General features: G+C 33.7%; 1 protein-coding gene across 1 annotated transcript in view; it reads left to right on the forward strand.

The window, feature by feature from the left end:
• Positions 1-25941, forward strand: part of jeb (jelly belly) — a 62786-nt gene that overhangs the window by 12556 nt on the left and 24289 nt on the right. The window contains exon 2 of the mRNA XM_053748661.2: positions 7066-7593. Coding sequence (XP_053604636.1) covers positions 7230-7593 — 364 coding nt within the window. The 5' untranslated portion in view covers positions 7066-7229. The remainder of the gene's footprint in view (positions 1-7065; positions 7594-25941) is intronic.

Below are 25941 nucleotides of genomic sequence, written 5' to 3' on the forward strand. Positions count from 1 at the left end.
GATGTAATCACTCGAACATTTACCGTATATAAAATGACTCGAAAATTTATCGTATACCGAGTTTCGAATGCTAAAAATAATCGTCGGTATTTGCAGTTACTTATTGTGAATAGAATTAACCCTTACCCTACTGACAATAGCTTGGGCTGAAATAATCAGGCTTTGTTTCAAAGGTCTTGGAAATAAGATCGAACGTTTCTCTCCCCACAGAAAGTTCCGAGGCCGCGAAGTGATATGTTGGAAATTCTTATTTACTGTAGGTACCTAGATATATTCATATATATATATAGGTATATCTTCTGCTTTTGACTCGACAATTTTAAATGGTCTTTTTTTTTAAAGACGGGAAATATCCTGTAGGTTTTGAGTTTCCTGTGAAATTGCACAATTTTCAACATAAATCATATATTTTGATCGCGTTGACTTGTGGAAGTTTCATTTTTTTAACAGCTTTAAGGGACCATCGACCTAGATATTTCATGTATATTTCATCATTATACGTGTACCCATTCTTGACGAAAAGGGCCTTGACAGACACACATCAAATTGTTCCATTTTTACCTTTATGATATAACATTATGCCTGGAATAAAACGTTCCATCCCAACTATCTAAACATGCTTCCCAAGCGAGATTATAAATAATACGTGGTATTGGAGTATCTTCTTCAGAAAACGCTGATCGTCTCGCAAGTCAGTGAGTATGCAGCGAAATGGCGGGACAGGGAAAGCTTAACCTTCCTAATACTGTACAAAAATCCGTCAGGTAGTTTTTGAATTTATCACGTACATAACATACAGACATTTAGGATAAAGTACTTTTATGATATGTAAGAATGAAATGAAATTAACATTGGACCATATTACTAGCATAGTGCATTATATCTCGATGGAAATTAGTAATTAAATCGGATTATTTTTATGGTTTTACCCGAGCGAAACTGGGACGTTATTAATATAGCTTGACATAATTAAACACAATACAAAACAAATAATAGGTAAGAATATTTTTTTGTATTCGTTTAGTGTCTGCCAAAAGGTTGAGCAATGAAATACTACCTATACCATGTACATTTATTCTTAAAATATGGTTAAAAATTTCATCACCGTAATAAGTATTTTAGATTTGGAATAACAAATCGCATGGGATAAGTTGTGTGTTTTGTTGTGTGCAATAAAACTATTCAAAATTAATAAAAAATTGCTATATTTGATCAAAAGAAAAGGAACTCTCAATATCAAATTTAAATAATGTCATTTGTAAAGAACATTAATTTCTGAACTGAATACTGTTTAATTAATTAAGATAAGATGAACAAGCGGCTTACTTAATGACCGGTTGTTTATTCGTTGTGGTGCCAAGTAATTTGAGTCTATAGAAGGTCGCAGATTAATGCTTTGCGTACAACAAATCAATACGAAAATGGAAAGGATTCAAGGAAAAGTTGGTAGCGTGACGTTACATTCGTAGCGTTTTGCATAAAGAAAAGAATCGGAGCCAAGTGGGTTGCGAGTGCAGGCCGAGCGACGACGGCCGAGACACATCATTTACATTATATACATGATGTCTGTCTATTGTGTTCATCCCATAGTATCATAACGTAACGACGTCGTAGCACAGCCTCGGGTTTAACTCTTACGACACTATATTAATAATTCATACCGCGTATGCCGTATATTAACCAAGTTAAGCCAAATGTATCTATCATGAAGGTCGACTACTATAATTTTGGTCTCATATAAATTTGGGATGTGCAGATCCAAAATAAAAATTTCTAATCTAAAAAGAAAATACTTATTTGAGTTAAGACTAGAAAATAAGTTGTCTTATTTATTTTAGGACTACTTAGTCTATTTTTGGAACGAAGTTCTTTGGCTGTTTCCGGTAGGTAGAGAAATCGTAACGGAGAATATTATGTGACTTTGAGTCCGCCCGGCGCAGTTTAAATGTTTTCGTCACGCACAATTCATATTCGGAATAGTTTTTTTTCCGAATAGTCAAAAAAATTGCTCAAATCCCGAGTTGTATATTGTTCTCATCAATTTAGACCTCGATTGAACACGACAAGTGAGCCTTGATAAGAAACTTATGTATAATACTTTGTTAATTTTCATCTTCCACAATTTTTGCATGTACCTAAATAATCATAATACTTACGTGCATAGTGAAGTAGACATTACATGATATTGCAGTAGTTGCTACATAGTCGGTACATCTAACCTCTGGGGACGGTCTAATCCATTACGATAAGCCGACTTACCGGAGCCAATCGGGACCTGCCTACAACTTTCGGATTGCGGCGAGGACTTGAGCTATTATACTAACTACAGCGAGTGATATAGAAATAAACCATGGCACACTTATTCTCCTTCCCTTTGTGTCCATCACCACCTGCACACTGAAGGACCTGTATGATGTCACAGAAAGTGCCGGTTCTCGGAAAAGTTTGTGTAAAATTTCTTACAAATTTAGTCGAGTCGACACGCTTTTTGAATTTCTGGAAACGAAAATTTAATTTCAATGATAAATGAAATTATCTGAACGTTTTCCCGGTTTCTTTTTCAGCCGTTGAGCGTCGAAGCCCGGGTTCCACATTCCTACTTTTTCATCGCCACTTCGCACAGTCCTCGGTATCCATAGTGTCTGACCATAGACCATAGAAATTATTTTTAGATATAGCTATCCTTAATTTAAATTAGATCTAGATTCAACACGACAAGTGAGCCTTGTAAAAAAATGAAATACTCATTGGAACATATTTCTAAAATTAAATTAAGAATAATTAATAAATCAATAACTTAATTTATGATTAAATTAAAATTTTTGAAGATATCCAATTAATATTTATTATTATATAATAAATAATAGTTTCGGTCTTCATCACAGCTGATAATGAACCTACAAACTGGCTCAGGAGGAGTAGTACAGAGTAGGAGAGTACAGATAAGAGAACAACATCATACATCATATTGAGTTACAGCCCCCGTCTTCTTTGCGCGGAGTTTTAACTGAAAATTGACTTACTTGTTATTTAAAAACTATGCTCTTAATGAGGTAGATCTTAGATAGTCCCTGATAATTATATAGGTCATTTTTTTGCGCTCATATAAATACACTACCAAAAATAGAGGTTTAACATATAATTCGGCAGGTAATATGATATTTTCTTATAGTGGCGGATTGTAAGCAGCGCTTTGCGTGATAGGTGTAATTGAATCGAAACCCACATCAAGTGGAATTATGCTGGTGACACGGAACGGACCGATTATGGGAGCCACACGCACCTCGCGGCCATCGGGGGTTGGTTGACGCTAAATGTGCACCTCGCAAAATGAGCACTTGACACATAATTATGCACTTCGCAAAATTACTACCTAGGTCACGTGTAATTGTGCACTTCTCGACTCACGATCTCACGAAATAACTTTGACAACCACGTATCATTGTGTTGTGATAGTGACACTAATCCTCAGTTTCAAAAAGATTTACACAAGTAGGAGATATTCCAAAGAGGTTATTTACAAAGTGCACATATACAATTATCATCCGGTCTTAGAATACTATTTTCATAGCTAGGATTTGAAATGAATAACTATAAGCTGCGGATTAGCGATTTTTCATGAACATAAAATTATAAAACGGACTAGATTTTTACGGATTAATTATGTAATAGTATACCTAGATATCTTTATCACAAACTTCTTTTTAAACGTTCGTTATTCCATTATTTAAAGTTAACTCTACCATTTTTTCTGCACCAGTACATATCATCTATTCTTGGTTTTATCAAATATATTTAGTATTTTAACGAAAACTGTGGGTCAAAATCCGAATCGCCGACGTGGGCGTCCAGACATTAAGTGGGACTGAGTCGGACACGTGTATCGAATAAAACCGGAACTATATCACATTGTAATGAGAAAAGATTTGATTGTATTTTTACATGACTGCCCAAAATATTATATTTTCAGGTATATTTATGTATATATGATTGAGAATTGTTTTATTCCTTAGGATAGCCTAATATGGGATATAATTTAGTAAGATTAAATCTTGTTGTAGTGGATAAATTTAAAAAGCAGTTTGTGAGGCTACTACGGAAAGTTAGTAAAGTCAAAAAAAGTTTTGCAACCTCTGTGTGCTTTAATTGAAATGGACAATTTCGATTACAAGTCTTCAACTTGCGGTATATTCGTTTTATGATTTTACTCAACTTTGTCGGGTGTCTATTAGTCCTACTGTCTAGTCATATTGAGATGTAGTCCTAAACTTTTAACTCAGCTTGCTTCTCTATATATGTACGGTTGTACGGAGGACGAGCTAATAGTCTCAGCCGTTTTTCGTTAAAAGCTCCGTCTGCACCCTTTTAGTATCGATTTCTTAAAAGGTTTACCTTCAAACTTAATTAAACATGTTTAAAATAGGTAGCTCTTGCCTGCAGTGACGCTGCTGCAAGATGCGTGAATTTTTCGTAATGATTTTTTAAGCCAACGAAATCTTCGTTTATTTTTGAAAAATAAGTTAAAACCAAGGTCAAAAGCGCAACCATACAGACGATTTAACAATGAACCTAATGATATACAGGCATACAAAATCACAACTAGAAGATTGACAAATTGTAGCAAACGGAATAAGTATGGTGGAGGCTTTCAAATTAGAAACACGACATGCCATTAACCTAAAATGACACCTACGTAGGTTAACAAAAGTAAAAATCGGCCAAATTTAATTTCAACAAGAAAGACATCAAATTAGCGGCTGTATGTAACATCATGAACCGTTTTGCACTCTCTAGGGTGTAAGTATCGACAGAATGTATAAGAAAATGCCTCTCTGAGCTCAGGTCTCGTATAAATTCAGTACTCGGCTGAGGATAATTTAATTCGTCCATTCATGGAGGTGCGAATTTGCAAGTGCGTATCGAAGGGCGCGCCGCCCGCCGCGCTCCGGCCCTGTGATGACGTCAACCGCCCATCGCCACCACGCCACCCGATTAAATATAGCCGTGCCGTGCCGATAGCACGCCACAGGTTTCGGCCCTTGTAGTTCATAGTTTTTTTTTGTATGAGGAACACTAAAATGCTTATTGGAATGATGTAGGAAAACAAATGTATTGAATTATTTCTTTTATAGTTGTTATTTTTATAGGCGGAGAAAAAACAAATACATTCAAAAAACGACAGAAAGCTATTGAAATTTGTCGGTTGTTCGCAAAATTTGCGATATTCCGCGATAATTTCATAACGACTACGGAACTCTCATTCTCAAAGCATGACATTCTTGTTGACATTTATCAACATATATTGTTCAAAAAAGGTAACATGTATTAATAATATACATGCCAGCGTAATTCTATATTTGTTTGTTTTCATTACTGTGTGTTGTTTGTGTGTTAACCTGTAATTTGCCGTTATTTTCGCCATATTGTTTTTAAAATGCTACAATATTTGAAGGACTACGAATTAAAAATTGTTTGTCCTAAATGCGTATATAATTGTAAAGGCACAAAGGATTTTCATATTTATCGATGTAACGACTTTTACAATAAAAGCAGGCGAGGTCGAGGACGCGAAACATGCAATGAATTTTAAGCTAGAACGTGTAACATTCTGCTTTCACGAATAAGCAATAATAAAAAGAATAACATATAAAATTCTTTTTTATAATTATTACATGTTTCGAAGGTTTGGAATATTTGCCGACCTTGTAGAAATGTGAGGCATGTGTGAGGTACATAAATAAGACGGAGTTACGTTGAAACCCAGAACCTTACTTTCATTGATGTTTCGAAACGAGGCAGGCTGTGTCCCTAGAGACGAGACAAGATCCCGAACGTCATTCAGAGAGCAAACGGCCACAACTGGCCGGGCTTAATGGACAACTTTGCGACACGTTAACTTACCCACCTATTGCCACAAAATAAAAAGAGCACGGATGACCACATATATAAATACAACTATATACTAATACACAATAGAGATACGAATCCCGATCTTGTGAACCATTTATTACAAATATTCGTAAATAGATTCATAGTCAGCATTACCACTTGGTTGACTAGTAGAAAAAAAACCTCATATTTTAACCGCCTTTTACATGATTTCTTGTAATAAATAAATGGCAATCTCTCACCAGCCGCAAAGAAGTGCACACACTAGTGAGCGCGCAAACGAATGACAGCTTGTTTTTCCTAAGAGATTCGCTCTTAAAGTGATTATCCCTCTGTAATTCCATTATTTCATTACTTTGCATACCCTCGTAAATATCTATGATCTCGACACGTTTATATTAAAAACTCCTTCACTTTTATTTACAGTGTTATTCCAATTTGTCGTAACGCTTTGATAGCTAAGATATTGGCATCTTTAAGTACCGGGTATTCATTTTCTTTTTGTTGATCTATTTCTAGTACAGTTTAAATTTCCGTGAAACCTAAATTACCTAATAAAATATTTAAATAATATTAAATTTAAATAAATATTTAAACTAAAATATACTTGAACACTATGAATAATATGTTGGAGATAGCAATCTCTATTATTTATCACGATGATTTGATTGACCAATTCGCTTTACTTACTTGACACAAAGCTTCTTGATTATTATAAAGCTCATCAAGTCTGCTTACCAAAATATTTACTTCCTTTTTATGTTACATGTAAGAATATTTTTACATCGTCTTAGTTCAGTGGATTTATCAACAAATAAGGAAAACTTTGGTTCGGTATAAACCACTGCAGAAAGAAGCTGGCACGAGCACTTAGACCACAGTTAATTTGTTTTTATTGTTAAAGTTTCCACATTTCAGTTGCCTCCATCGTAATGTTAACCGTCTGCCCTGAAGTTATTTTTATCTGGAAATATTTATATTTCACTACAGGTTGCTTTAAATATATTGATGTCGTTATTTTTCACGTCACGTGTTACACATATGATATTTACAGACTTTATTTATAATACTCGACTACTCGCGGTCCTTCTACGTCATAACTCGGGTGAAAGTGATTTTGTCAACGCTTGTTTAGAAGTTAAACGTTTTATGAATTGTCATTATTTATTGTTTCAGGTTATATTGCAGTCTTCTTGGCGTACTTTCATTTAGCTAAGGAAAACTGATCTGAAGAAAAAAAGGAAAAATAGCTTTTCCGAACTAGTGGAAGAGGTCGAATAATGTGGTCGGGCATGCGCCCGGTGGGAGTGCGCATAGGGTTGTGTACTTAGTAGCAGGGGATGCGCGTGAGGTGGGGGGCGCGGGCGGGGACAAGCATGCGCGTGTGCTGCGTGACGACCGTGCTGGCGGCGCTCGCGCTGCGCTCGGCGGCCGAGCCGGGCCCGCGGCGTTACCCAGCGGAGTGGCGCGGCGGCCGCGACCTCGCCCGCCGCCCGCTGAACGACTTGTTCGAGCCCGAAGCTGCCGCCGACGAGCGCGCGTACGCGCCGCGCCAGCCGCCGTCGCTGCCGCCCGGGGCACTGCACAAGGAGCGCCGTCGCTCGCGCAACAACAAGCGCGCACCACATCTGCCTTCTGAGATTGCCAGCCAAATGATGTTGAGGGCTTCTCGATCCAGCCGACCCTACGATGTACCCCAAATAGGTGAGTGCTATTTCTGTTAATTTTTGGTTGAATTAAAAAAAAACCCTGTTTATTTTATTTAATGGCGAAGTAAATAATGACTAATTACATTTTTTGGTAAGTTGCTTTATGCTTCTCTACAAAGTATATTAGAACTCAACGAGCAGGGTGCACATAGGCGTCAGAACTTCACTATCAACATATAAGTAGTTATAATCGAATCCCTGTCATTTGCGTGTACACGTGTGACGGAATGGAGCGATGTGATTTCTGATTCTATTGTTAGCGACAGCACGTCGAATGGCTGCTAATATATATGATAGGATATGATTTCTCTTAATACCATTGTTCGGAGATCGTAAGATTACGTGTTATATTACTCTACATAAAGCCGCAATCTCGCAATGTGGGGATGCGAATAGCCGAAGCAAATGTGATTTGACACGTAAATGCATAACTTTTGTTCGGAACGATGGAGTCTCTGTCTAATATTTTCTTTATGATAATGGAAGGGAAGGAGATAAGAAACAATGTTGTGAGATATTGATAATCACATATGGTTTTTGACCCCATGATAGTACAGACTCACGATCCACAATAAATGCCTTTTAAGCTAAGATTACAATAATAACATAATATAAATGAATAATACTACAAATTAATCTGTCAATTAATTCAAGTGATCAAATATGAATTAAAATAAAAGTTATTTGTTTCGAACTAAATCGTATCTAATAAATCACAAAACAACTAGTAACTGTTGGACAAACATTTGCAAATTTGTTTAAAAGTATAATTAATTTGGTGGGGTTGATTTGACGGCCGCTGTCACGGAAGCTTGCTAATTATGGACACATACTCAAAACCATTTTATGTAATCCTTTATGAAAAACAAAACAAAACCTTATTGAAGATAATAATGTAGGTAATAACAGAAAATTGTTAAAGTAAAAAAAAAAATATGAATTTAAAGTAAACATTTGTGAATGCTACCATTATAAGGTAAATATAACAAAGTACAGCCGTATTTTTTTGTTATTGTTTAAAATAAAATTAATATTACTCCTGTATCACATGCAATGTACGATGTTATCTAAGTGCTTGATGGAAATTTCTCCATCAAGCAAATAGGTCACTCAGTCTCGCTTTCATCCTACATTCAATTCATTAGCAGTACATTTATTATTAACGTCCAATTTGTATTTATCTCTCGAGTAGTTAATTAATTACGACCAGATTTGGTACAAATAGCATCAATTTTGAGGATTTTGTATTGGAAATTCGTTATGTACTATTTAGTTTACAAATTGCAATTTTTCACATTTATGTCTTTTATTTATAGTTTTATTTGTGTTAGACGAAAGCTGTCACTTATTTTAATAATATCGTTTCAATTCTACATACGAACTCTGCAAAATGTTATGTCTAATAAAAATAGTATTTTGTAATAAACTATGTGAGATAGGTTAAGCAAGCATACTAATAAAACGCATGTATATAGAAGAATGTATGTGTATGTATGTGTAATTAGAAGAATAAAAACCTGATGAAAAAGCTACTCAATTATTAAAAATAAATTACACTTTAATGGTATATACAGGTTTTAAGCTGAAAATAACAACCACCATGTTAACTTCGTATTTGTATGTGTAAAGTTTGTAATGCTATTCCATTTCTTTGTGCAATAAGAAACATTGCGGCGACGGCAAATTTTGTAATGAATTCATGTTTTTTTTCATTACTGAATTGGATAAGGAAAAGAACCATTTTTTATAACTAATAAGTATTCAAATTTAGATAAAGTATTTTAAATTGCGATTTGTTCTATTGTTTTATATCTCTTTGTACGTTGTTCCTACCTTATGTAAGGAAAAGGAAATTGGTATTTTGATCTTTTATTACTTTTAAGATTATATTGTTTCTAATAAAGGCAGTAATATTATGAGGTATGATACATACATAAGATATGTAGCACTTGTTTTTCGATTATATAAATCGGATTTGCTTTTTATTTTTATTTTTTTAATGCCTTTATTTATCTTCCAATGTATGTATGTTTGTTCGGGTGGAATCTTGCTACTCAATTTTGAAGCAGATATCTTCAACCGATTGAGCTGTAATTTTGTATACATGTTTAGTTTAGATGACAATATATGATAAGCTGTATGACGTCATTCGAAATCCAATATGACGGACCATCCAAAATGTCGAAATAGTTATTTTTAATGCATTTCTACAATAAGGGTATCAAATGAAAGGGCTTATTGAGAGTAACTCGAAAAATAATGTATGTCAGTATTTAAATTATTTGCTGTTGAGACGATGGGCCCATGGGGTCCTGAGGCAAAATCCTTTTTGTCTGAGATTACAGCGCATCTCCGTGAGGCAACGGGCGATCCAAGGGCGGTTACTTTGCACAGAGGATTGCCATAGCGTTCAGATTGTTCAGAGGGGTAATGCTGCCAGCCTTCTTGGAACCCTTCCAAGCGGCGACGAGCTGGAATTTCTTTATTATTTATAATTATAAATGTTTAAAAAATAAAGTAATTTTTTAATGTTTTATAAAAATAAAATTGTAAAGTACACTGATATGCTCCAACAAATGGTGGTCGCTACTTTGGCTACCTATTTGAGTCCGCAGCATTAGACAGTTTGATAAGAGTCCGACAAAGTATCATAATGGGAAATTACTATTTCCCCCCCTTACTGGGGTGTCGTGTGAACTAGGCTTAATAGAGGGCGTGTTATGAGCGCCTACAGCTATACAAGCGCCGTTGAGAGGCGGCGAGCCACGTACCCGGCTACGTGCTGCTCATACCAAAGCCCAAGCGCGTCTATTCGTTCTGCTGACTTCTAAATATAGAACCTGCGAAGACCTTATTTAACTTTCATGCTGGATTGGTCATTCTCTTTGTCGGTTAAAGACTTTTACATTAAGATTATGTACAAAATACTTTAAGAACATTAAAAAGAAAATTTCCTAAAATATATGTACAATTATACATTCTCTCTCAATTATACATTCAATGCTCTCACGGTATAGCCGGCAGATACATCCGTCATACCGCGGCCACGTCTAATGTTACAGTACACGGGGCTACACTCCCGAGGATAATGTTAATTAATGGACGGACATAAATTAAGCTTCATTGTCTTTGCTCTCGAAAATACTCCTCATAATGCAACATTAACAATTTATTTGGTATTTAATTACCACAATATTACGTTAATACATAAACATTTAATTAAATTATGATACATATAATGAGTATCGTTTTGTTAAAGATCAACGCTTTATACATACTTAATAAATATTACATATTTCATAAAGTCCAGACTAACTACAACTCAGTTTAGACATATTATACTTTGAAGATTGTGTTATAAAAAGATGATAATGTCAGCATAATTAAAGTACAAAATTAGACTTTTTAATAGTATTATTTTTTATACTTATTACATTTGCCAGGCAAATTTACTTTGTGAAAATTAACTAAGTAGGTATACTCAAATAAAAAAATGTAATAGTAAGATTTTTCTTAAAATATCTTTAAATTCGTAGAAATAATTATATTTAAATTATATCTACCTTTGTATTCAACTGAAAATATCAAATTATTGTAATTATACAAATATTTACTGATTTTGTCGGGGCAAACTGGGTAGCTTTTGTCATCAAAAGAAAATTCTGGTGGTCACAAAATAAACAACACCTACACCATTACAATAAAAATGAAATACCAAAAGGATCGCTTTTATAAGAATCCCTTTTGGATTTATTTGACTGTTTATTTAGATATTTGACTTCTCTTTTCAATATTATGAGAGAATTCTGATGAACCAAAAATTGCCCAAAGATTTTTCTATTCCACTGCCAATATTTTAAAAGTAGAATTCCTTTGTAGCAATACTTTTTGTCAGTCGAACTATTTATTTACTAACTTTTTGCTATCAAATACGAGTAGGAACATTCTTTCAATTTTAATAAAAAAATCGTCAGATATAAGACATCGTTTTATGAAGTGTGACATGATTATTAAAACACAAAACAAGATGGAAAGAAAATTGACTATTCATAAATATATTACATATTCTGTCTGCGTATATATAAATATAAACTCCTTGTAAATCAACATGATAGTAATATCATGTTGATTTACAAGGAGTTTATATTGTTGATAGTAATAACAATCGAACATTTGGATGTTTATCAAAAATATTGTTTAAATAACGATATTTCCGTTAGCAGTGTTTTTATAAGAGAATATATTATTTATTTCTCAGAGAATACATTTCACGTATTCAAATTCATAAAAAATATTATTTACAAAAGAGGTCTATGTACTGTAATAAGTGATGTGGCATGAAAATGAACGTAACTTTGTAACGAAAGTTATTTTTTACATTCTAGTTTCATTACCTTACTGTTTGTTCCTTTGCGGTTGACTGGAAGAAATCCCTGTCTGGAATAAGTATTTGATACCTGTCACTTTTTGCTTGATATACTTGTATGTGTTTTTTTTTGTTATATAGATTTTACGACAAACAAGAAAATTAGTTTATGTAGAATACATCGTTTAAATGTTAAGTATATCCAAGACTAGATTATAATATATCAGACCAGATAGTAATATGAACTGGATCCAACTTCCGTACATATCTTTACATGTTATAAAACAATGTCCTCTGCCGCTATCTGTGTGTTTGCAATAAACTTAAAAATTAAACGGATTTTCATGCGGTTTTCACCAATAGATAGTGTGGTTCCTGAGGAAGCCAGGACGGAGACGCTAATTAATAATAATTTACATTTGACTGTGTAATAGAAGAGAAGAGAATTCTTAAAATAAAAGTAAAATTTTATATAAAATTTACTGAAAAATCTTATGTACGGTTTTGGAATTAATTAATTAATATATTGTTACATTTTCAAGAGCACCGTGCGGAGAATTTTTTACTATTTGAATAATTTACACAGTATCACAGTTAAACGAATAAAGCTTGCGACCCACGCGGTATCTAATGTAGACAAATGTGGACATTACGGGTTGCATACGAAAATGTTAATCTCGGAATTACACTTTGAACTAAGATAGTTTGTCAGTGGTGGATAATCGCGTTTTTGTACAAGTTTTCGCAGTGATGCAATACTTCTGCGTGTTATTCTTAGTGCAATAAATACTGGTATCTAGTAATGTGACTGGGTGCTCAGTAGTGAAGTTACTATCTGCAATATATCTATTTATTCTGATGTCATGTATTTTGAAATATTTTAACGTTGAGCTAGGTTGTTTCCATTGCAAAAAATATCGCTCAGCATCTTTTGAAAGTCAACACATGCATGGCCACTTTAAAAAAATACATAAACGCCCTCGCATTAAAGAAATAAAATTTGGTTATGACAACGGTTCTTTAAAACGATTCGGTTGTTCCCTCGTGATGTAGGGGTGTATTTTACTCGTGGTAAATTACATCAGATGGACAAAAAAATAATTCTATATGTTATTGTCGATTTCTCACTAATTTCGATGAATATATCTCTAAACATACCAATATTTAGTACCCATAACTTTACAATAAGACGGACATAAGAATTATTAGCAAAAGGAAGATAATTAAAGTAACCATGGATTCCAAAAGTGAAATCCATGATAATATTCGGCCGTTCCACAACGGTCACGCATTTCCGACAAAATTCCCCGATTATGCTAAACATGATGGGCAGCGGGTTTGCTCAACCACCACAGTGGGGAGTGGCTCCAAGACGTCACCACGTCCATCCGTCACATGCAACAGGTCCATTAGCTGCTTCCGACAGCTGTTCAACAACAACTGTACCTGTTAATGAGGAAAAATTAACTGTTTCATCGTTTTCCAAATTCGCGTTGCGTTTGTAGCGCTGAAGTTAACTGAAAATGAGTAAATTACTTGAAATTGAAGAAAAAGGAAAATTTATTTTTATGAAATTTGCATCAGAAGTATGTATTAGAGTGTAATATTGAGATAATTTATACTGTTAGTAATTATTTATTTATTTATCTCAAGAAGTCAGTCGCCTTTAATTATGAATGACATCGAAACTGTTAAATCTATAAACCAAAAATAATTAAATCTATAACAAAACTATATTTGAGATCCCCATAACGAGCTCTTTTATTTCATATGTGAGAAGTTAGCAAAACTTTTTTATTTCCTAACTACCTATTTATTCACTGAAAAGGGTGATTTTCAGTGGGTAAATTAGGAAATAAAAAAAATTGAAAATAGTATTTATTTACTCTGTTCTACATACTACTGTGTAAGTCTGTAATTATTACAGACATAAGAACATTACATTTTATTTATTATATCTGTGGTTATTATATTCTTGTGATTATATATGATATTCTTTTTAAATGCTTAAAACTATAGCATTCTAAAAGTTTAATTCTAAGTAAAAGTCATATAGACACTAATGAAGTATTAATAATTGCTTGAATAACACAGTGCGAAGCAGATGTCAGTAATTAGTATTTAATATTGCACGCCCACACGACATAAGCCACTCGGCGATAGTCACCAGTTCCCCCAGGAAACCTAAAAAATCCTCTATGATTGTATTGAATCATTTCAGTTAAATTTAAATAATGTATTATACACATCAAACTTTAATTCAAATATAACGTAAATAATTGTAACAAAAAAATATAATTTTGATGTTATTCATATGCCAAAAGGAAAATCGGGGATGTACTGATGACTGGATACATGATGTACTTATGACTTATATTACTGAAATTTATATATCTATACATATCTTAAGTAAATATTTTGCGGTTCGACGTGCATATGAAAAAATATCAATCTAAATTGCGTCAAAATTATAGTACCTATAAGTATTACAGTACCTAATAAAAATGTCTATGAATACGTCAGGTACCCCGGTTGATATGTTATAATAATAGCTCGTCGTTTTTCGTCAGTTAATAGCAGCCAACTGTCAGGGCTGATACGAGTAGTTGCGACGGCTGGGGATTGAAGTACGTTGTCATAGTTACATAACGACTTGCTTGTACTCTTTTTTATTATCTTCCCATCGGGATAACGGCTACTTTTTAAATGGGATTGGGAATGTTTTTGCAGTATTTTCATCTAATTTTAAACCACTGTTTAAATAAGATAAATTAATACTTTTGTATTAGTTGTTTGGAATATTTGTCATATGAGTGTAGTCTAAGATATAAGCAAAATTACAAAAAAATATATGACGTTAGTGGTTGATATAATACGTTTTATGCAACATTCATTAATACAGAAATGTCTTTATAAATATCTTAAGTTGCCCAAATAATTAAAATGTAGGCGTTTCCCCAGTAGAAGTAAATTACGTACCTAATTACTCGATATGTAAATAGAATTTTGTAGGAGCCTCGGGGAATATTGCCTTAATTTGATGCCAATTCTGATATGAGTCGAACTTCTTGCTCGTATCGTCCTAATGCCCGGAAAAATAATAGGCACAATACTGACAAAGATTGTATCACTCTTCCCAGACCGCTATGTAAGTAGGTATCTACTTACATAGCGGTCTGGGAAGTAACAGGAAATTGTTAACTCTTAAGTATGTCCCACCCTTATATCTATGATGATATTCTTGTACAATCAAAGCAGGTAGCAACTAAAATCAATAATAATTCATTGATCAAATGGAATAAATAAATATTAACTTGTAGGCGGCTACAAAAACTCGGCACTTAGTTATTTCCCCGGAGTGCTAGAAATGGCGTCCATATGTCAATAAAGAAGTAATGCACTACTGTGTTCAAAACATTTTACAAAAAGATTCGATTCGAGTTCAAGAAATATTTTTGTAAAGTTTTTATTAAAACGGCTTCCACTACACTATTGTAGCAAATTCAGAACTTTTACTATGAAGTATAGAATTGTCATATGCGTTGAATAATTAGTAACAGTCGTATCATAGAGCTAGATAATTGTATTGTAAAGTCAAGATTTTAAAATGATTACATCATATTACCTACCTAATATTTATCTGAAATATGGTTTACCTTAAATGTAGACATACTTAGTGTTTTCACCCCGTTGGCAGTTAGACTACAAACAAAAATATTCCTTTCAAAAAAAAAAAAACTTTTAAACCATTTGGTAATCTTAGATAGATTTTTCAAAACATTTTTGTCTTTGAGTTTTATAGCAATGACGCTTTTATCGTTTAAGCCTCGTTCTGAGCATTTAACCACGGAATAAGTAATAGGGATTTACTTCTAAATATTATTTCTTAAAATATTACCTCAAGAATATCTTGCTTAAAATAGAAACAGTTGAATTTATTTAAGCCGTTGAATTATTATCAGACAACTTAAATAAGAGAAACAAATGGCTATCATGTCAGTTGTACTGAAATATTAGAATCATACTTTGCAAATTTTATATCTCAGTGCGGTGTGTCTTAAAAAAGGGTAGGTTAAACCAGGACACATGTCCTTTGAAATAAAGATGTAGAATCAAGTTCTTACCAGTTCATTTAATCATAAATCATAAAGCAGCAGGTGAAGGTTTCAACACTACAAACGCGATAGTAAATACTTAAACTTCTTTGTCGTCGTCACTGTCTTCGGACATGACCTTCTCCAACTTTCAACTTGACTGCCTGTCTCCAGTCTTCACATCTTTGATGTCCTCTTCCTCAGGTGGTCTCTCTCGTTTAGTCCAATTACTTGGTACCATGATGTACCAGGAAACAATTAATACATCATTGATGGTTAATCGTTATGTTAAACCTTTAATATAAACCAATGCAAGTTATCCTCTAATAAATATAGAGCCGTTAATAGAATTACAAGTAAACTTCGTTTTAGTGGTAATACAAAGGATCAAATGAAACATTTAATCTGTTCCGCGAATACCCTAGAGCTGTCGCCATTCTGAGGTCTTGTTTATGCTTCAAAGATACTGTAACCGCCTACGCCAAGACCGTGACACTATAAAATGCGACACCATTTAAAATTACCCCGCTACTTGCGTGGCTTCTATTTTGACACCAATTTTTATATTTGATCCATTTGCTTATTACCGTCACTGCGTACTTTACGACTTTTTATAAAAGCAAATATATGGGTATGTATGACTTCGTACTTTTACACTTTAACAGACAAAATTATTCATGCAATATTCGTAAAGACAGAAGAACGATATCTAAAACATTTGTATTATAATTTTGTCATTATGCTTATGAAGATGATATTGCAATCTTAGTGCCCTGAAAAAAATAATCCGATTTTCAATGTCATTTAATAAAAAGGAAAGCTCACACAAATAATTTAGCTGAACATGAAGGAATATCTAATCTAAACAAATATGTACATGGCTTCTCATTTCATTTACATTTCAAAATTTCTTTTAGCCTCATTAAGTAAAGTGATATAGGCATATTGTGTGTTTATGACGAACAGTGCAAGACATTCATGCCTTCATGTGAATTTATTGCCCACAAAATGTATCCTTCCAAGCGAAATACAATTTGACTAAGATGAATGCTCCGTAAAGTAGAGGCCGTAAAAAGAACCCGTTTCATCCATTATGAACGCGATCTATATCCATTCATATAATAGAAAAAACTAACAGGATCTTTACATATATTAAGCGACTGTTATATTTCACACGCCTTATCTCGTTTGTGCATATTTTCTCATTTTTATTATCGGTTAGTTGGTTTTTTGTTCATATATTTATTTTTCTTGTCGATTTCGCACTTATTTTTTTATTCAATTAGACTTTGTTTTTATTTAGTTCAAAAATAAATACTGGCAGTTAAGACAGTTGAACAGAAACAAATCAGAACACATTTCACAAAATGTGACTTTAAAGACAGTAAGTGTGACATATGACGATGCAAGTCCATTAAAAATAACACAAATCGATAAGTCTAGTCTAGACTAATGCAAACATATCGCATATTAGTGTTGATGTCGTATGGTCCTAGAATAGGACCTCTATATATCCTCCCGTAGATGTTGTACAAGGCGATTGAAGAAAACACAACCTTGGTAGCTGATAGGCGACAATAGCATTCTTAGACGCTGCCGGGCACCGCGCCGTCATGTCGTAATGTAACCTGGACCACGATAAGATGACAGAAATTATTTTTTGTTTATATAATGCACATTGGAGTGTGCAGTATTTTTTGTTTATATACATGGGTACCTACCCATGTACACAGGATGTATATTACCTACCTATTGAGATTACCTTCAATAAACATAGAAGCTCTTAATAAAAAAAATCAGTGCCTGTTGTTTAATCTCCACATTATTACAATCTTTACTAATTAATCCTCCTCCTTTCACATTTGTGATAAGGAATCCTTTTGTAATTTTCCTTACCGCAAATGTGAAACATATCTTTAATTATATAGTATAAAACAAAGTACCTACTTTCCCGCTGTCTGTCTGTTTCTATGTATGCTTAGATCTTTAAAACTAAGCAACGGATTTTGATGCATGCTTTTTAAATAAGTAGTGTGGTTCTTGAGGATAAACTTTCCTCAAGAACCACACTACTTATTTATGTATATAATTTATTGTGGTTTATAGTTTATATGGGTTATATTCTACCCTCGTAGCAAACATAACGATCGGTCCAGCAGATTTTGCGTGAAAGAGAATGCCTATACATCCTCACAAACTGTCGCAATTATAATATCTTATTTTTATTGTAGCCCTTTCTAAATAGTTAACAAATATTTTTCTTTTCTATGAGAAACCTTGCCAGTTTATGATAAATAATACTTACTATAAACAAAACCTAAACGACTATCTGCGATTCACCTTTACCTGAATGTTTGGTGTAAGTAGTCAAAAATTTATAGGTACTCTCGTTAACAATCCTAAGATTTTCCTAATTGGAAAAAAAAGTGTTATAATCAGTTGTTTTCTACACAATAAACTAAATTTGATTTCTTTGGAAAGTGCGGAATTGAATTCAACAAATATAATATTTATTTAAATAAGTACTTACAAAAAGTAAAAATAAGTAATATAATCTTCTTTTAATGCTCTAAAATGAAAATGGGAATGAACCTTTTGTTATATAAATTAAGAGTATTAATTTCATTGAGAAACGTTGGAGCAGCTTAATTTCGTTGTGTTTTGACTTAAACAGTTTCTCTGTTCTAGTTTTTTTAATTTAAATTTTCTTTGATGTTAGTTCACTAAAGAAGAAGTTTTAATTTTCATTCATGTTGACTCAAGTAAATATATAGAAATTACATATTTTCGTATTTTTTTTCTTGAAATATTCAAAGGTTGACATTCAATTTTTTTGTTAGTGTTGAATATATGGACAATAGGTCTGTTGAGATATAAAGTTGGGATCACAGCACATCGGGAACCTAACAAAAAATGATCATTGTAAGACTGAAAATACGCCTTGTGGCTTTATTTTTACTTTATTTAATTTAGATAATTCATTGTATTTATTTTACATATGTAAATGTACAATTGTATGGGTTTTTACCTAAAATAAATAACTATTATTATTATTATAAAACAAAAATGTAAGTTAAATTAATTTAAAAAAGGTAAATTAGAGTGGCACTGATATCTAGTCAGTGTTATATAACTAGTTATAACCTTCCTCAATAAACCTTCGGCAGTCTATACACAAACCTAACTCAAACAAACCCTTCGGATTTATTCTATTAACAGATCTGAATAATATTAACCAATTGTATAACAAAAGATACTGATTTCTTTAGCAAAAAACAGTTCAAATATTTTGAAAAAGTTTTACTCACACTTCTTAGTAAATTGTCCAGTACAGTAACTGAAAACGCCATAGCATTTGAATTCTGTGTAATTTGAGTTGACGGAATAAGCTTGTAGATACTTGGGTTTGAAAACTTTGCTTTTATTTTAGTATCAGGTGTCCGCCTTAATTTGAAAGAGTATCTTTCCACGGCCTTACGGCAACAGGTGAATGCTGCGGCGCAGGCGCGGCGCGCGCGTCGATACTCCCCGCCTCCCCGCCCCGTCCGCCTTCCTACCCTATGCTGGCCCATTCACACCCGCACACATTCACAAAATACTCACACAACAACTTAACATGATACAATATTTAAACTGTTAACCTTTCTATGGCCGGACTTCTTATCCACGTGTCAAGGATGTGGCCTTACTTAAATAGGGACCTCAAACGTATGAACAATCGACGTACAATTTGGGGTTTATGCCTGTAACTGAATCATTAGATAATACAAGGACTGGCTAATAACTAAATTGTATTCTAAAACGGGGCTTTTTATCAGACTTCTTAGAACTTCAAGTATCATTTCTTTATTATATGCCAAATAGAATAAATTTTCACATTTAACAAAAGCAGTTTTTGGTACCTATTAATATGTAGGACCAAATGTATTACGTGACTTGTTTCGGAATCCTGTCCGAAAAAGTTAAATTAAATACCTTTATTTACGTTAAGAAATGAGTTAAGTGTAAATGTATTTTTGTACAAGCTTAATATTAACGCGAAATAAAACCCATTGTTTCTTAAAGCAACATGTTTAAAATTCATCATGGCTACAATAACAGCGCGCGGGCGGTAAGCACAATATGGAGGGTTTTCATTGAGTTTCACTCGTATTTTGAGAGATTAGCCGACGGTTAACAGGAAATAAGATTTGTTATTTCATCAGCTAGTATTATGACATGATTGTGGTCTGTGTCATTAATCACCGCTAGATCTGTGGTTTCCAATAGATTAGGACAGCTCGATAATTAAACAGTGCAGTGTATTCAATGGATTTTGTTACTTATAACCACGTTAGTTATCTTCGTTCCAAATTCCATAGCATGTTGAGGCATTTGTCTTGATTGCTATTGATAAATATCTATATCGAGCCAAGGTTGTCAAATATGAACCATGACAAGGCCACAGTTAAAATTAAACAGTACCTAACTTAAATTGAATGAAAATAGACTACTAAAATTATTACGTACTGGAACGATCGAAGCCGAGAAGTTCTATAGAATGTAAAATGATTGGGAAGATATACATTCAAGCAAACGTTGGACCGCAAAACATTTACAGTAAAATAAATTACAAAGAAACGCGTGGTAAGTAATAAATAAGGTAGAAATAAGTTTGCAACTCAATTGAACAAATCCTGATTGAGTTTTCACTCAGGTTTTCTTGAAGATTAGTTAAGATTTAGTATAAAGGTATCTACTTAATAACTTATCCTTCATTATTTATTTGCTAGCAAACTTTATCTTGAATATCATCATAATCTTCAGAATCAGGTAAGAATAAATCTCATATCAAACAAATATAGGTAATTAAGTAATATAACTGGTGTCAGATTTTATTTAAGTCGCCTAAAGGCATCTGACATGACTTTTAGGACTATTAACCGTCATCTAGTGGCATGTAGTCGCACACACACTAGTGAACTAAACTGTCCACCAGTGTGCAGGTTTCCTCACGATGTTTTCCTTCACCGGAAGCATGTGGTGGTAGTCACGAGTAGGATACGAACCTGAGACCTTTGAGCGGTAATGGTTAAGTGGATCCGCTTGTGGATCGCCACAGGCGGGCGTCTTAACCATTACCGCTTCCAAAATATTTTGATACCGCTTTTGATGTCTTATGATTTTGAAGCAAAGAAAAAAAGTTATATAATAACATATTTAATATATTTGATATGAATAATTCACTTAAAAATAATTATACAGCAAAATTATGGATTTTTGTATTTATTTTTACATAATTTTTGATATCAAAGTGTGTCTACGACTTTCGGCCAACGAATTGAAAGACCGGCGACGCTCCTGTGATGTCCCTAATGTTGCAATTTTTCCTGGACAGCGGTGATCATTTATCAGTGACTGGTTTGCTCGTTTGCGGCCCTATTCCATACATAATAAATGCCGAAGCCTGTGCAAAGTGGAGGAAAAATATAATAAAAAAGTGGATTCCGACGCTTAACGCTTGAGGACATAATTAGGAACGCTCAGCTGAGATAGGGAAAGGTCACGTTAAAAGAAATATAGGTAGGTATAACATAAAAAACCGAGCATATACAGTGTTGCTGGTATTTAACGCATAACCTTCCAAAGGCGCATAAGATACATAGAGACTAACATATTTTGTTCTACGACATTTGTCTAAACGTAATAAATACTTTTTTTCCTTTTTTAACCTCTATGTTCGATTCCGCTTCATAATGCTACTGTATTGTCTGGTGTTGCTTGGTTATTACATAGAGTTAAGATGTGTAGAATCGCAAATTAGATTGTATTATTTTTATAGGAAAAATAAAACTACGAATCGAAAGTCATAGATTAAAAGCTGCTTGTTGATGTACCCAAGTAGTCTTTAGGAGGTTTTGCGTTTGATACCAGTAATATGTAAAACCACCTCCGCGTTTGGTGAGTTGCATTATGCATTGATTTCAAACGGCCTGATGTCGATGTTTAGACAAAATGGCGTACCTTGCGTTTTTCTGCGCACGTTAAAGTTAACGTCAAAGTTGACGGTGCAACCCACTCTAATATTTAGTCTAGGCATTTAGTTAAACTTCCACAAATCGCGTGTAAACCACATACTTAATTGAAATTGCGGACTGCACCGCCACATCGAATACGTGCAAAGCACATACGTGCTGTACGATCGGAATACGGAATCCTAAATACCACTTTGGTGTATATTTTATATTCGTGCAATGCACGCGGTACGATTCCATTCAATCGTGTAGATAAAGTGCTGCGCACGCTTTCGGAGTGCACGGTCATTTGATTACATACAGTCTTGGAAGTTATGTATCATCTCTGAAGAAATTCAAATACCGACCTCGATCACCCTTAGGCACTTATTCTCAGTACGATAGTATCTATATCAGAATGAAAGGTTTGGATAATGTCTACATAGTTCCTCTGTTCCATTTAATTTACATTTGCTTAAATATTCAACAAGTTGACCTTTCACGAAATATTCTTCTACACGTGCTCTGCATGCTGTTTCCAAGAATTGTATGATGTATGTACGATAATAAGTTCTTAAAAACAATTTTATTTACCGAACGTAATTGGGCTTGTTTTATATTTGGATTCTATTTTTATTTTATGTCTGTATCTAATAATAATGCCTACTATTTTATGACGATAGCTCCATTTATATTACAAGCGTACTGATCTCGATTTAAAACAATTCTCACAAACAAGTTAGAAACATTGCTTGGCGCTGCAAAGTTTTACGTCGGTATTTACTTGTAGGTATCTACCTCGAAGGAGAACAGCGATAAGCGAAAACTCATCCATTCAATCCGCCGCAACTAAGCCGGCTTCCTAACTACGCTTCGGAACTCTACATGACGCGATGTTTTTTTTTTCTCATCTTTGTGCATGAATTCCTATGGTATTCAGGATTTTAAGTAAAGAATAAAACTTAAAATTTCAAAGTTTCGACTTCGATTTTACAATTCGTCGTGTGCCAGACGTCAATCCTTCTTGGGTGATGTTATTGTAACCTATTAGCTGCCAATACTATCCTTATCCTCTCGAAGATATCATACAAGACGACAAAGGTCGGAATTCTAGGGCATGCCACAATAACTATGTGAAGCTACAACACTCGAAACACGTTTGACATTGTCGCATTACGCCGGAATTCCTTGTCGCATTTGTAGCCCAACTAGGACGCCGTAATCCGGATCACAAGCTGGATCACGTCGGAACAAGCGGCGCGCTCGGCCCACAGCTTGTGAACCAATATACTTGTTTAGTTACGTGATTTTATGCTAACGATATTTTATGTTAAGCTACAATATTTCCAGATGGAAATGGAACACCGAAAAGATTTCGGTAGCGTGTGATATCACTATTTAACGACACTGAACTATTTTCATTACACCCGTTTTATTTGAAACTCGCTTTAAGTTTGCAATCTTATATGTAACTTGCCTTAATAAAAAATATTGTAGTAGTAGTAGTAGTAGTTGTGATCTGATCATGCCATGATTAATTTCTCATTACTGATACGTTTTGATGCAACAAATTAGAATAGAATTAAAGCCCTTTACTTACTTGAAGGTGCAAAGTAGATACTAATATTTTGTTGGCTTGAAAATAAAACAATAATTTAGGTACTTATATTTTTACCACCAGAAAGGTTAAAGTTCGCACTAAAGTAGTTTGATATTAAAGGATAATAGTGTAATAAAAAGGTCTATGAATACGTTACGTTTAACAATGAACGTGGGCGACATTTTCCGTAAAATAAATTCCATAGAGAGATCGCTTCACAGCCCTGTCTAGATTTCCGCGAATCATGAAAACGTCAGATATAATAGTAACTGTACGGTGTGTAATTAACTAACTAGATTCGCGGAAAACCATTTCTACTGAGCGGCGGCGGTCTGTAACAAGTGGTCGCGTGTTGCAACGCCGCCGAGACTCGTGATTAAGTGCTTGTTCGCTCCTTTTAAACTAAGCTTAAGAGATAAAAGACAGTGCAAATTCTTCTTTAACTGTCAGCGCAAATTACCGCACCGCTGTTGAAATTCTCAATTCTCATATTACATTGTAAGCTTCTTTCTTAATTTATGAACAGAACAATCTCATTTCAATATTAAGAACTAATTAAGTATCTACTACATTTAATATTCAATCTGAGATATAGTAACTTAATATAGCTAAAATATATATTCGTGGGCAATAAATTTGCTTTAACTCAATTTATTTCACATGTTCTATCCAGAAATAAAATGGGCTTACATAAAAGAAATGGCAGTATTATCTTTTACGAGATTCGCTCTCGCTCACGGACCATTATCTGATTCCCATCGTCCCAAAATTATGTGAACAAAAACATATGTGGCAGCAATTGAAATGGACAAACGGATTCACAAACTTTATCAAGTCTAAGAGTAAATTTTTCTGAACGATATGGTCTATACGTGGGATTGGAATTTATTGGGAGTCATTAGACTCCCAATAAATTCCAATTCATAGATTAAAAACAATAAAGAAGTCAGGGTACCTGTATGCACTATTATCTGCATATAATCGAATTAAGTAAACTCATACAATAATATAAATACATATTATATATGTATGTATATTTTGTTTTATGCGTAATAAAGGATTTTGTATGACTAAACTAGGCATCGGCCGTATAAAGACTGATTAAAACTGATAATTCCTTACAACGCATCTAAAAAAATATTGTGATATGAAGAATGTACTTAGTTACCTACTTATACTTTGATGGTTTTGTTTTGATTTTCTAATCAGGTGTAAATAAGAGGAATATAATCTATGATAAAGGAGCAGAAAGGAACGTGTCTCTAGAATTCGTTTTCAAGAACACTATGTGCACAGAGAAGCAGAGTTACAGTAACTTAATTTGAGCAACATAATCTTACTCAAATTCCATACTTCGAAAATTTAGATTATTATACCTGTTAATCTGTTAATTTCATTCAAAAATAAAATGTTTATGAACTTAGTTATTGATTTCATTTGCATATCGTTCATTTCAAATCCTCTACATATTCTTTTATATTCAATTCTCTTTTTGTATTGAGCCTCGTCGACGTAGCAATAGCGGCAGAGCGAATCCCGTGTGGCCGCCCATCGTCGTCCCAGCGAAATTGCCGTGACCTCCTTGTATTGTTCGAAATAGTGGAATGTAATAATAAACAGGAACGATTTGGTTGATCCCGAAAAAATCTAGCAGCCTTGCGAAACAATAGACTACTGTCTGTGTCCGTCCCGGGAGGCGCTATATTTGTCAGACGGCGTTTCATGTTTTTCCCATTTCAAATGCAGTAATAAATCTTTGCGTATGCTATTAGTTTTTTATGTTAAGGTTAATTTTTGGTAGGTATATGTGCTTAAATGTCGAGATATATTATATATATGTGTGCTTAAATGTATATGTCGTGACAACTTATTTATTATAACTATATCTCGACATTTAAGCACATATTAATCGACCTTTCACACATGTAAGGTTAAGATAAAAGTAAAAATAGTATATATAATATAAATACGATATTTGCCAAGAAAAACTGAGAACCGATTATCACAAATCCCCAAGGAGATAAGTTAGTCTTCTTCTAATATATAATTGAACTATTGCAGATCGCCGATATTTTTTCATTGTAACTAAATTTATGATAGACAAATTGTTTTAAGTAATTGCTTACGCAAAATGTAGTTATAACAATCACTTTTACATGATTAAATACTTTGTACCTAATTGTTAATAACGCCTACATCTATCTTTCCAAAGCGTCACCTTAACGTAATTATTTCATTATGGATCATAGGTTATTATACAATGATGGGGATAATATTTCTAGTCACCCAG

The sequence above is a fragment of the Plodia interpunctella genome, chromosome 8 (genome assembly GCF_027563975.2).
Source record: "Plodia interpunctella isolate USDA-ARS_2022_Savannah chromosome 8, ilPloInte3.2, whole genome shotgun sequence".
Classification (NCBI taxonomy): domain Eukaryota; kingdom Metazoa; phylum Arthropoda; class Insecta; order Lepidoptera; family Pyralidae; genus Plodia; species Plodia interpunctella.